General features: G+C 29.8%; 1 protein-coding gene across 3 annotated transcripts; it reads left to right on the forward strand.

Annotated features, from left to right (window-relative positions):
• Positions 1 to 6670: 6670 nt before the first annotated feature.
• LOC129300188 (uncharacterized) lies at positions 6671 to 10321 on the forward strand. 3 transcript variants are annotated; one of them, XR_008590718.1, is made up of 5 exons: positions 6671 to 7215; positions 8302 to 8370; positions 9467 to 9908; positions 9992 to 10090; positions 10175 to 10321. XR_008590718.1 is itself a non-coding variant. In XM_054938725.1 (3 exons), the coding sequence occupies exons 1-3, from the start codon at positions 7141 to 7143 to the stop codon at positions 9043 to 9045; spliced, it is 306 nt and encodes a 101-aa protein (XP_054794700.1). In that variant the 5' UTR covers positions 6671 to 7140; the 3' UTR covers positions 9046 to 9104. The 3 variants fall into 3 exon arrangements, 1 of the variants encoding a protein (XP_054794700.1); XR_008590719.1 differs by having other exon boundaries at positions 6671 to 7023; XM_054938725.1 differs by lacking the exons at positions 9467 to 9908; positions 9992 to 10090; positions 10175 to 10321 and adding an exon at positions 8884 to 9104.
• Positions 10322 to 15064: the final 4743 nt, after the last annotated feature.

The raw sequence follows: 15064 nt of genomic DNA on the forward strand, positions 1-15064 counted from the left end.
CTAGTTAGATTGTTTTAGATTCGAATAATACAAAATGATGTTGATGACAACAATGGCTATGGGGGAGGAAGTTTTCTTTCATGAAAAAGTGAGGGATATTTATGTAAACGAGCTCCAAGTTCTAATTTTATTTAAGTCCCTGAGGACTTTTGATGGCATTTCCTCATTTTGTGGGGGATTATTGATATTACACCATTTGGATGATTCTACATGTCATCTCTTTTTTTTTAAAAAAAAAATAGAAGGCAGGTATTTATTCAATTATTAATTTTTATTTATTAATTAATTAATTCTAGGCTGCAGCATGTCAATAAGCTACCCCATCAATGAGCAACTAATCGAATAATTTTGGTGGCCTTCCTTTCTTCAGCTTTCTTTCGAAAATATCGTGGCTGGAAGACTGTGTCTCCTAGGCAAATGAGAAAGTGATAATTAAGGATCTCATAAAATTATTATTACAATTATTAATCCTAAATTATTAAAATTTTAATAATGGACCATGATACTTGGAATTTAAAATGAATATAAGTTCATAAAATTGCCTTCACATGGAAAATCAAATAAAGTTTACTATGATAGGCATTGATTATTATTAATCTCAGTTGAAAAAACCAAGATTCATATCTAAAAATAGATTGTTTCTTAATATAAAATTAAAATTCACTTATGAAATATTTAAAAGGTAGTTATGAATATACGATGGTCATTTAAAAATTTATCAAAATTATTTTTGAATATGAAAACAATCACTTGTGAATTTTTATATATGGTTGTCAATTTATAGGTAAACTACTTAAAAAATAAAACAAGACACTATTAAAATTATTATCATAGTTTGAGATTATTGTTAATCTTATTTGAAAAAATAAGGATCCCAAGAGTTATGGGTTGGGACTACTAAATTACTATTATGGGTTGAAACTATTATAAATCACATTCTCAAGTGTGTGGATTTTTGTTTCCTTAATTAATATTAACAATAGTCCTAATTTATAATAGTAATTTCAATGCCAGAAGGCAATTTTGTAAACTTATATATATTTTTAATTTAAGTAAGTACCATAGTTCATTATTAAAATTTCAATAATTCAAATTTCATAATTGTAATTAATGATCTTTTGGATTCTTAATTATCATTTTCACTAAGGAAATTTTGTTAGAATATGCTTGGAGAATTCATTTCCAGAGATTATACCCTAATTTTGGGGTCTTCTTTTATTTTTTTTCCTTTTTTTCAATTTTATCTATATTATATCCTAGAGTTAAATTCATAAACTATAGGTCTAAGAGTATCTCAGAATCTAAATTTATTTTTAATACAATATTTCTCTTTTACCTTTTAAAAATAATACAATGCCACTCATATTGTTAATAAAAGTTAACTTTAATTTATGAGTTGATTAGAAAATAAAAGAAATAAATAAAAAGTTGCCAAAAATGATCCAAAATTATAGATAGGGACACACAAATTATAAAAAAAGACCAAGTAATTTTTTTAATTTTTTTATCAAATAATAGTCAAAATTAACATTTGTCAACCGTAAAGGCAACATTATACTATTTTTATAAGTTGAAGAGAAATATTGTATTAAAAATGAGTTTAAAATTCTAAACATTCCTAAACTTATAATTTATGAGAAAAATTTATTATTTAACCCTTATTATATACGCATGTTAAATAGAGGTTATTGTTACAGGGCTATTACTCTCTCTTAAAAAGCTAGTTTATTGGGATGTGCAACGCACCCATTTATATATATAGCCAAGACCCCCACATTCCTATGATATGGGACCTGACAGCTCCCCCGACTAATCCATGGCACCTTTTTCATTGGTCTGGCTCCAATACCACTTTGCCATAAAGCCATTACTCTTTCTCTAAAAAGCTAGCTCATTTGATTGTGCAGTACACCCGCTTATATAACCAAGATCCTCTCTAAGTCTCTCTAATATGGGACCTGACATTATGCTCTAAACTATCATATTTTATAAAAATACATCCATAAATAAATGGGCTTGCATTTCTTTTGATTAGCTCTTTATTTCTCTTTTGTTTTTTAACTTCTTTGAATATATGTCATTTCCAGTGGCAAACGCTAGACTAGGAGGTGGATAATAAAGCACATTGCATCACTACTACAAAATCATGTATACAAAAAACCGTCTTATATCCAGCATGCAGACTATTGGGCACGTTTCTTTAAAAATTTTAAAAACCATATAGAACAATTGTATAAAGAACCATCCTCTATATTGAAATTATAAAGGACGGTTCCAAGCTTAACCGTCCTCTATTTGATTTTGATTTTCACAATTTTTTTTAAAAAAACATAAACTTATGGAGGACAATTATCATATGTAACCATCCTCTATGTGGTTACTATAGAGGACGGTTTTTATTTCAACGGTCCTATAAAGAAACCCTTTAACAGACCTGCTGTTTCTGGTTCTTTGATCATTTTCATTCGCTGTAAAACTAGAATCACTCGCATTCGTCATTACTCTCAGAAACCCAGAACCCCATCATCATTTTTGTCAGAAACCCAGAACCAAAACCCACTAATCCTTCAAGTTCATCTTCATTTGGTCCGTGAGTTCCAAAACTTTGTGTTCGTCTTTAGCAGTAACTTCTTGGCTTCAATTCATTGTAAGCTCCTTCGACTTCTTGGATGTGCTCTATGTGTTTGTCTATGCTCGAATTAACTAGCAATTTTGTCACTCTACTACTCACTTCTGAATTTATTGGGATGATATTTAGGAAGAAAAGAGATTAGATTTATAGATTGAACGTTGATGCACATAAGGTGTTTGATAAAATGTTTGAAAGGAGAAAATTTGAACGTTATAAGCTCAAGAATTAGACAAAAAATAAAAATAAAAACCAGTTAGTTGGTCAAACAATTCTGCTTGAACTAGGCTTCAAATTAAACCCAGAATCACAAAGCTTGAAACTCAGAATTGTGCTTGTGCCTATGTATTTCGTCTTCTCCCTTCCTCCCTCATGCTCGTGCTGCAACTGCTTCACCCAAATTTTTTTATTCTATTTTATAAATTCTATCATGCATTTGGTGTTCATTATTTTTTCTTTTTAATTTTCTTGTGGGCAGCTTTAATTCTTGCTTGTGGTTGCCTTTCAAGTTTTAATCCTTACTTCCATGTCCTTCTTTAAGCTTTATAGGTACTTTAAGCTTTGTTTTGGTTTAATTTATGGATTAAATTTCGCAAGCTTCATCTTGAACTTGCTTCTATGACTTTTTGTGAGCTTGATGTTGATTTTAAATTAAAAAAAATAAAGCTTGTGAGCTTTAATGATTGAATTCTAGGAAGTGCATTCAAATTTTTGTACCAAATCAAAGAACTTTGTAATAGAAAAAATTGCATATCACCAAAAACAATTGTCATATGTAACTAAAAGTGTAGAATATGAAGAGAGGATTAAGTAGGGGTGTTCAAGGGACGGGACAGGATCGGGACACCCCCGTCCCGTGTCCTGTCCCGAAAAAAAATCGGGACTGAATTTTGGTCCCATGTCCCGTCCCGTCCCGAAAGTCGTCCCATCCCGTTAAGAGTCGGGATGGGATCAGGACAAGATCGAGACGTCCCGTTGTCCCGATAAATGGAATAATGTCGAAAAAAGATCTGGGTAATAACGTTCATTAAAATTTTAAATCATATAATTTGTTAAGTTTAAAATCAAAACAACAAAAGCACATAAATAACAATAACTTAAAATTATTTATTGAATTATATTAATCACAACTACATATTATAATAACAAATATAAGTGATCTTTATGCTATAAGATTAGGAACAACAGGCAAGTCAAACACAACATCAAATCATTATTCTTCTACTTTAATGAAGATGTACTAAGCTAATTACTCTTCTAAAAATAAGCAAGAAATATGTTATAAATAAAAGTTATTAAATAGATAGATATAAGAATAAATTATATTAATATAATTAATATATTATAAAGAAAGATATCGCCATGTTTACTACATGCCATTAAAATTATCAGTATAAAAATACTTTAGTTTTAAATAAGAATTGCAAGTATTAAAATTATAATTGATATACTTAATATAAGTATAAATTATATTAATATAATTAATATATTTAAAATAAAAATAATATATATATAATATTCGGGACGGGACGGGACGTCCTAATGGTAATCCCGTGTCCCGTCCCGTCCTAAACCCCTTTCCTGTCCCGTCCCGTAAAGTCCCATCCTGATTATTTTCGGGTCGAGACAAGACCCGTCCCGATATGATTGGGACGATACCGGGCCAATCGGGACGGGTCCAGACTGAACATCTCTAGGATTAAGTACCCAAGGAAGTCCTAATTTTAAGTCATTATGCTATTAAATTTTTATTTAAAAGTACTAACAACTAGTTAGCAATCTTAAACAAAAAAATATGGCCTTTAGACATACACTTTTAACCTACGGGCTTGGTTTTTCCATTCTACTCTTCTCAAACTATTCATCTTAATATTTTTTTATTCATATAGTATCATTTACTATCAATCTTTGACTCGTTCAAGAGAGGGGTTTGAGTTGTTGTTGTTGTTATTTATGATTAAATTGGGTTAAAATTAAATTATATAGCAATGAGTTTAAGTATGAAGAGAGGGCTAAGTGCTTGGGAAAGTTTCAATTTTAAACTATTATAGTGCCAAATTTTCTTTTAAGAGTACTAACAACTAGTTAGTATTCTAAAATAAAAATTGTGGCTTATTAGACAACTAAAAGAACTGTAAGTCAAAATACATTTAAATTTATTTTTAATGGTGGGGATTTTTTATTAGGAATTCCCACTATTTTTAATCAAGTGGTTCATGAGTAATGCATTGATGAGTTAGTAGTTAATTTATTATCTTGCACTTACGATGATTGAGCCACTCATCACATGTCCCTTAATAATTTTTTATAGATTTAAGATTATGGATAAAGAATGGATGTCTGTAAATCGACGATCGAGGGAATATATGGAGGGGGTTAGCCACTTTATTAAGGTTGGTGTTGAGTATGAGGGAGGCAGTAAGAGCATTGTGTGCTCTTATCTAAGATGTGGACTTATGAGGTGGGTCAATGCACGGGAATTGGAAGACTCATGGACTTAGAAAGTCAACCTCAGAGCCTATCCATACTCAAAAAGATAGTTGCACCGTGCTTCAATCTTCTCCTCATCATCTCCCAGAGGTATTTAAATTCTTTTACTTTCTTAATTGCAACCCATAATTATTATTTCCTTATTAAATTATATTTCTTTTATGTTCAAGGTAAGGCCGAGTATTCATTTCAGGCCGAGAGCCTAGGTAGACATAGAGTTGCACAATGTCCCGAGGCAACAAGTTCACAATGAGCTTGTGCCCAAGGGGTGGATCAAAAGGCTAATTATCAAGCCTAATGATGCCAATTACAAGCTGCTCAAACAAAACTATGAGTTAAAAATTATAACAGACACGGTTGGCTCTTATATTGTATGGTCCAAGCATCTTGTTTGCTTGGGAGCAAAAGAAACTCCACCACAGTTATGTCATTAATTTGCACTATTTTAATTCAAATTCAAGTTACAGTCAATTAAAATTCAAATTCTAATAATTGATGTTAATTAGCACTTAGTTCAAGGGGAATGACCCCCCAAACAATCAGGTCAGCTATCAAAGATCGAAAAATAATCAACCTCTAAGCCAATACTAGTAGATGTTGCTCCTCCTTTGCTAAAGATAAATCAAAATATGCTAGCAAAGTATGCGTGATTGGCCAAGAACACAGTGGTGCAGTTTGTACTGCCAAATGATAGCATGTATTAAAAAGAGGTCAGTGAGATTGTTGACTTTAACATTGTCAATACTGGCCTGACGTGCAATAAGGTCGTCCATAGCCTAGTGAACATTTATATAAGGTACTTAATTACTTTTCCTATTCATATATCTAGATTATAGTTTTTATTCATATTTACTTCTGTCAATTTCTTCATTCAGGTACTTATATGATCCCTTCATCATTCCTGGTAACTTCGGATCAAGGTTTGTGTTTGTCAATCCCCATGAGTTCTTAAGTTTTGAAGGTGGTTAGAAGGATAAGTGTTTACAGTAGCAATCTCAAACATTGACCATGTACTTCAAAGAAAGACCGACTTCAAAGGAAATGTTATTTTTGATTTCTTATCTTAATAGGTTAGTTACTTAGTTTTCTAAAACCTTTATTGCATTTTATTGTCTTTCTCAAATTTCAATTATAACATACATCATCCAATTCTCCTAGGAGACACTAGATGCTTATTATGATTGAGCCAACAGATCCTAAAGCTCCAAAGGTATACTATTTGGATTCAGCTCCTCATGATGGGAATCCAACTAAACGATCGGATATGATGGAGCTATTTAATAGGCAAGTATATTTAGTAACTAATATTTTATTTGTTTCTAAAATTCTACATTTCTAACATGTTTGTTGTAATGACCCAAAAAAAAAAATTACCAAAGTACCTGTAATTTTTATATTATTAGAAGAAAGTGCTGTGCTTTTTTTTTTTTTTGTAATTTTGTAATTTTCTAATGATTCAAGCCTTTATTCTCTTTTCTCTCGATCAGATCACGTGAGAAAGAAAAATTTCCCCGTGTTCTTCGAAAACTCTAGAACCAGCGAGTATGAGAGGGAGATTCAGACAGCAACTCCTTCGATCTTCCCTCTTCTTCTTCCTCGTTCATTGAGATTGAGGCCAGCGAACCTAGCCGTCAACGAGAGCAGGAGCTCTGCTCACTGCTGCTGTAACGTTCGCTGGAAACCCCTGCGTTGAGGTGCAGATCGCTAAACCAAGGCTCCCTTGTTGAGCGTCCAAGCTCCTCCTCTTTCCCTTTTTCTTTTCGTCAATCATCATGAGGCTTCCTTCTCCTTCAGTCACTTCGCCGTCGATAGGTGTGTGAATTCCAGCCATCGCCATCAAGTCTTCATCTTCTCTGTTCGGACGTCGGGTTCCTCTTTCCTCTTCGAGCAGCAGCAATAATCTGGTGCGTAACCTTTCTGGTGTGGATGTTGGGTGCATCAGACTTTTCCCTCCCTTATTTCAATGTCGACTACCTCTCTTCTCCTTCCTCATATTCACGCGGTGACACTTTCTTCTCCATATGGTTCTGAATCCGCTGATTTGTGTGTACCGTTGGAGCTTTAAGCTTTGCCTTTCATTTGTTTCAACTAATCAGGTGAGTAAATCTCACCTCTTGCTTCCTTCCTTGATCTGTCTAATTGTACATAGGTGGTTTATGGCTAAAGCTGTGAGTATTGCTTCCTTGTTGCTGCGTGCATACCAATTTGGGTTGAAATTGTGAATTTTTCTCCATTTTTCTGCAAACTGTGAGTAATGTGCAAGGCTGAAAATTTGATTTTTCTTGAGTATTAAAAATTTATAATCACTGAAGGATTTAAATTGAAGAGCTGGATTATTTCAATTATAGATATTAAAAAATTTGGAAAATGAAATTTGAAGAGAAGGAAGTTTGGAATTTGTCAAAGGACTCATGCTCATAATATGTTTGATAAGTTGCCTTTGAAAGAGTCTTGCTTGATTTTTATGTTTTTGAAGTTTCATTAATCATTGTGAGAAGTATATTTAGTTTGGGTGTTATTAATTCATGAATTTAACTTGTAAGTTGCAAGTCAAAAGAATTGGATTATGAATTTGCATGTAACTACTTAAATTCTTGAGGATAGTATGGTAATTTATAATTACTGGATAAAAGATGGAAGGTTAGTAAATTCTATTTGTATGGTTGAATATAATGTACCTAAAGTGTTTGATGCAAAGCCTAAGAGAAAATTTTATCTCAAGTAAATAGGTTGGTATGGCTAAAGAATTATGTAAGAAATTGGTGACTTGAATGGTAATATTTGGACATTGTTATTTGTAAATTTAATTGAGTTCTTACAAGGGAGTTTATTTAAGAAGTTGTTGAGGTCTTATTTGAGTTTTGGACTATTGAGAGTTGCAAAATTGAAAGGTTATAAAGTACATTATCATTTTAGAAGTTATACTTGGATGCTTGGAAATGGATAGGCAATAGAATTAAAGGTTTTGTGTTTTATTGAATGATTTGGAATGTCGCACATTAAATGTTTGGTAGATAGCCTAAGAAGAAATCTTTATGAATGAATTGTGTTCTTAGAATTTCAAAATTATTAGTGTTGACTTTAGTTGAATGGGTTCTCTCAAAATGGAATCTTGTTGGTTAAAAATAAATAAATAAATAAATAAATAAAGTTCATTAAAATATTATTATTATATATTATAGGATGTTTGGAAGAAGGGAAGCTCAAATAGAGTCATAAGAAATGAGTTTGGAGCCTTGAGGATACTACAGGTAAGTGAATAGTTTCCCAACTGATTTTTTTTTATCCAAATTTTCTTTATTAAAATATTACATTTTTTTGGAAATCATTTTAAATGCATTAATGTGATTATTGGATATTTGTTGATTAACATTTCTTTATTTTGAGATATTAGCTTTACCAAATTTGAAATGTTATTTGATCAATTAAGTCAAGTTTGAACTTTGATTATGAGATTTTCATTTTATCAAATATTGGATTGATATAGAGAATGATTCATATGAGTTCGACATTGAAATTTTGTTTATTCAATAAATGCAAGCATGAGCATCAGATATGAAATTTGATTCTAATAAGTTTTAATGCTTAAAAGTATTCATGCGAGTTCGATTTTAAGAATGAGAACTGTATCATAAAAGTGATGATTTTCTCGCATGTTGGAAAATGATTTTAAAAAGGGATTTTATACAGAACACTGGTTGCTAACGACAGTTCCGTTAGCCCTTGGCACGTCATGGTACACCTAACTAGCAGGGTATTTATAGGAGGTGTTAGCCCCGTGCGATGGCCAACGCACGTGGAATGGAGGGATGGTTATTCGTGAGCATCGTACTCACGTTTGTTTCGTGGCTTCAAGCTGTGTTTGGTTAGCATTACCTTCGTGGACTGTGTGTCCACGTTTGTTTCGTGGCTTCAGCTGCGTTTGATTACTTACCCTCGTGGATTGTGTGTCCACGTTTGTCTTCGTGGCAAGAGCCGCATTTGGTTATTTATCCTCGTGAACTTTGTATCTACGTTTTGTTAATTGTTTTGATAAATCCATGTAATATGAACTTGATTATTTGATGATTTTACATTCCATTGATTTTAAATTAGTGAATTATTTATAATTATTTATTTTATTTATTTATTTTCTTGCAATCAAGTGATAATAATACTTGATATGAGATTTTAATAGTTTAAGATTTTATTTAAGTTTTATAAAATTCTTTTATTTTCGAAGTTTATTAGAATTTTATGAAAATCATTGCCTCTTTGAATTGCATAATTATTTCAAACTTTCTTTTTATTCATGTTCAATTATTTATTGTTGGGACGTTATTTACTGGAAAAGATATTTTGTCACAGATTGTATAGTTGAACTCGTGACTCAAGATATCCACGGAGGAGTTTTATTGCTGAGTTGAAGCAGAAGAATTATTTTAGTCAAATTCTAATTTGATAAAGAATTTGAACTTATACCTATGTTGGCGTCTGGCATTAGGTGCTCCACATAGACTACAGGCAGGATCCTCACACTTCTTTTAAAATTGAATATCTAATTTAATATTGTAAAAATTTTAATTACTCTATTAGTGTGTTTGACGTATTAATTTCAAAGTTTCTCCGATTGCGGCTTAAGGGATATGAGTTTTGTGCCCATATCCTGTGCCAGTCATACCTAATTTTGGGGTGTGACATTTGTCTTCCGCATATTAGGGCTATTATGCTATATCGCATCGATGCAAATCTTCTAAACAAGAGATCATTCAAGGAATACAAGGATGCCATGGAATGAAATGTAATACAGGTATCTTTAAATTACTGCCAATTACTCAATTTTTTTCATTTTTAATGTCAATAACATATATATTTATGGTTTTCTTCATGTAGTGCCCCTGACAAATCAAGAACAATTATGATTACGGCTATTGTGTGATGAGGTATGCTAAAGACATCGTCACTCACGGGAAGGCTACAATCCCCCTCATGGTATCTATAATTTGTGTAATATTTTTTTATATTATAATGAATATTAATCGTCATCAACTAACTTCATTTTTATGTATGTTGTAGTACTATCCAGATTGTGCTACACCTCATTTTGATGATACCCAAATTAATGAAGTTCTCAAAGAGTGGAGTAAATATGCATATGAAAATTAGGTCACATCCAATATAAGGTGATAATATGTAGTTAGTCTAGGACTAGATTAGTTTAGTTGTCAATATATAGTTTAGATATAATTTAGGGATTGGTATCTTACTTTAAATTAATTGATTTATATCATTGAATTTTAAATTCAATACTTTTGATGTAATTAAATTATAAATATTATAGTTTTTAATTAAATAGGGTATATCTTTTAGGCTGTTCTGGAGTATTATTGAGTATATATGTTTTTTTATTGTGAGGGGGCTGCTAGAAAAGTAGCTAACCCTATTTTAAAAAAAATGACATTAGAGGATGGTTATATTAGATAATTGTCCTATATTTGTTTTATAGAGGACGGTTGTTACCATAAACATCCTTTATATAACAAATATAGGATGGTTATCTAATATAACCATCCTCTAAGGCTTGTCTATTTTCAGTTTTGACCAAAATTTAAAGGTTATATAGGACCATTATTTAAAAACCATCCTCTATTTATCTTTAATATATGACCGTTTTATAACCATCCTATATGTCTTAGCAATAGAGGACAGTCGAATAGAGGACCGTTGTCAACCGTCCTCTATGGTCAGATCTATTGTAGTGCATATAATTATATAATTTTTATCAAATGAATTGCATAAATTTTAATAATTAGATTTGGTAGATAATAATTTTAATAAGTTTATCTTAATTTATTATTTTTAAAAATTATATTTTTCAAGGAATTGATAATTTTCTCTAAAAAATAATTTCATTTTCCTTTCAAATTCTTAAATTTGCAATCTACTAATTAAAAAATAATTGGAAGTGAGATTGAAAGATTAGATTATATTTCAAGTGAAAAAATTTAAATATATTTGAAAGCTATTATTCAATATTATGAGAAAATTGATGGGTATGCTACATACGGGATACAAGATGGCTAGTTTAATTAGAAAAAGGCTAAATGAGTTATTTATGATCAAAATATATTAAATAAACATAAAAGGAACTTTTATCAAATAGTTGTTATGTTATACGATAATGAATGTTAAGCTTTAAAAGGATAGTATGAGCATAAAGTTAGAGTAGTATAGATAAAAATGTTGAAATGGACATGCAAATATATATATATATATATATATGAAAGTATAAAATCTAAAATAAGCATATATGAGAAAAAGTGAGCGTGGCATCTATGAGAAAAAAATGATAGTAAATTGTTTGAAAAGATTTGGACATATATAGAGAAAGTTGTGAGAGGCATCGGTAAGGAGAGTAGAATGAATAATCTTAAATCCTATAAAGAAAGGTAGAAAAAGACTAAAGAGAACAGTTACAAAAGTTGTTAAACAAAACTTTTTAATTAACAATATTTTTAAAAGCTTGGTTAATGATAAAGTATAATAGCATTGTACAATTCATATAGCTAACTCCATCTAATGAGATAAAGCTTGTTGTTAGTGTTGTTGTTTACTAATTGAAAATCACATTTTAACATGAAAAATGATCGTAATAATTAGAAATAATTAAGATTATCATAAATTTAAAAAAATATTTTAAACAAAGGTGCATAACAAAATAAATGATTTTATGGAATAAAAGTATACAAAGTAAATTAAAAAAATTTGTATTGAAAATAAAGATTAAAATATTTTATTTTGTTATATATATTTTTGTATAAACTTTAAATTTGTTGATGCAAAGAAACTATATATAAGGATTGTCAAATAATATCATTATATATATATATAAATAGGGTTAAAAGTTATAACAAAATATCACCTGTTCATTTTTAGATTTGTTACAATTTATACTTTGGATGTCTTTCCTGTGATTCTGTACTCTGGAGTCAGATTTGGAGTTAAATTCTAAATTTTTTATTGTCTTTTAATGTATACAAAATATATTATTCAGGTTTGGAGTTAGGTGCGAGATGAATTATTAATTTTTAAATGTATACAAAAATTATTTAGATTCAAATTAACATGTATCTATTCAAAGTTTTCTTTCCACCCTAAAGATATGTTGAAAATTATTATTTTATTTTTTTTCATACAATTCTAAAATTATATTTCATTAAAATTCATTTGCCATGTCTATGGAGTATATTTTTTAAAAATATCTATCTATTTGAATCTAAATTAATATATATATATATATTTAAAAAAAGAATTTGTGTTTAAATTTTTTTATCTATCCTAATCGTAACATCCCAAAAATTAACCTAAGGTTAATTAAAAATTTAGAGTAAATGAGTAATTTTGGAGGAATATTCAGATTTAAATAATTTTAGTTAAAAGATTATTATTGAATTTAATTTAGATTAAATTCTAAGTTATGATTTTATAGAAAATAGAAATACTAATAATAATATTATAAAAAAAGAAGAAAGAAAGAAGAAGGAAAAGGAACATAAAAAAAATTGAAGGGGGGAAGTAATTTTTGCTTTCATGTGTGTGTTGATGTGTAAATAGTGCAAAAAGAAAAGGAAGGAACGGATTTATGCGTTTGCAAATTTAAGAAAACAAGAGAGAGAGAGAGAGAGGCATGAATTTTACATGAAACTCACTCTTTGTTTTAAAACCAATAGACTTCTCTTGCCTTTTTCATTTCTCTTCCCTTTTCTTCATTCCTTCTTCTGTGCATAGAGAGTAAGCGACACTGCAAATAGAGTTGATTTAGAAGGTGAAGCTCCATAATAGAATATTTCAAATAAGATTTTAAGTATTTTAAGACTAGATAAGTGTTTTAAATATTTTTCTTAGTCGTTTTTTCCCTTGAGATTGTAGATTTTAAGATTTTGAAAAACCTAAGGTTTGAAAGAGGGATAAATTTTTGATGGGTAAATCTGGTCATTGAGGTTGTTGGTAGTGTAATAAATATTCTAGAGTATTATTTTATTGATAGAATTAGAATTTGAGGCCTTTGAGTTTATCCCTAAATCTCTGTAGGTAGATTTTTGGTTAAATCTGAAAATATAAATTGATTCATTGATATTTAGATGATTATTTGAGATGAAAAATAAATTATTATGGCTATAGAATAATTATTCTAGGCTTGAAATCAAGTTTGCAAATTTTGGATATTTTTATTTGCGAATTTTTGGAATAAAAAGGAAAATTTTGATATTAGAAAATTATTTGAATGATGTTTTTAGCCAAATTTCAATGAAATTATTGTGAAGGAGACTATTGAACTAAGTAGATAGGTTCAAATATATAAAATTAAATTTGAGAACTCAAGAGGCTAAGATTAAAAAAATAAAATAAAGTAAAATAAATACTTAAGTGTTAGAGTATGAGTGAAAATTGTGTTAATAACATTATTAACACATTGGGATATAATCAATTGTAGATTAATTTTCTTTTGACACCATTCAAACTTTGAAAAGTTTTGAAAATGTTGTAACTTGAGGGGTAACCTTTAACCTCTCAAAGGTTGAGGTAATCGAGAAAAATCTATTTTATACATTTGCATGTTAATTAATTAATTATGTTGGTGAAACAAAAGAATATATATATATATATATATATATATAAATTTTGAAATGGTTGTTTGTAATGCATATGGCCTTGTTGAGACTCTATGATTTATGACCAAGTTAATTGTAACTTGGTATGAGTAATGAGATTGATAGTTGATGATGATGTGTACATTCTTGGTTATAGATTGTGGATTATATATAGTGATGAATTGTATATGCTAATGTGGTTTATCTATTAATATAAAATTGATGTAAGAGGCATGATTGAAAAATGATGAGTCTTGATACTTATTGAGCAAAAAAGTTAATGAGCATGTGGGATAATTGTGAATTATATATATATATATATATATGAGCTTTTGAAATGCATTTTCTCATGAGTATGATCATATGACGGGAGTTTGCCTTAGTGAAGGAGTTAGCAGTTATGCAAAATCCATATGATACTTGGCTATTAACCAATAATCTTAGAGGTTATAGCCACTACTTACCTTGTAAGCTACTATAGCATTGTTCCTATTAAGAGACTTGATCCTACTAGCCTACCTAGAGTTTTGGATAAAGCTAGTTTTGGGTTTGACACTCCATAATGTGTGATTTAGGAGAAATTATGTTCATAAGTAAGTAAAGTAACCTTGGCCCGATAGCCCCTCACGATATGATTAAAGTCTTGGGTAGTCTCCCTTCCGTTGTTTGCCCATAAATTTCATGTCAGAGGAAATAAAGGAAAATATAAAGAAGAGATTGATCATGCTTATTATTATCATCATGCTTATTATTATCATCATGTCATTTGAGTGATTGATAGCTATGTTGAGAATATGATTATAATTGCAGAAATGAGAACATGTAGTAATTATGCGAACAATGTATATGTAGCCATTTGTATAAATTTTGTACTTGACTTTATTCTTGAGATTATTCACATAAGTTAAATGTTAATGTGATTAACATGTTATTAATGTGATTGTTTACATGGTCACCTTGATAAATTTATTGGCCATTTGCATTCATAATTAATTATCATGCATTTGTATAACTTAAATGTATCTTGGTTACTGAGTGATTGTACTCACTCCTCTCTTTTAACATATTATAAGAGCTAGTTCATCTCAAAAGAATAGAAGAAAGGAGCATTAGGCCAAGTGATAATAATTACTTTTGCAGGCCTTTCTCTTTTTATTTTGACATGTGTATTTAGTTTATGATATTGTCAACTAGGATAATATATTTTTGATCCACTTGCATTATGAGTTTTGTGTTGGGTGGAAATGTATTTCGGGCCATTAGGAATGTAGTTTGATACCTGTGTTTATATTAATGGGCCAAAATATTTGTGCAG

The sequence above is a fragment of the Prosopis cineraria genome, unplaced genomic scaffold (assembly GCF_029017545.1).
Source record: "Prosopis cineraria cultivar Desert tree isolate PC_DT_omini unplaced genomic scaffold, ASM2901754v1 PC1470, whole genome shotgun sequence".
NCBI classification, from domain to species: Eukaryota; Viridiplantae; Streptophyta; class Magnoliopsida; order Fabales; family Fabaceae; genus Prosopis; species Prosopis cineraria.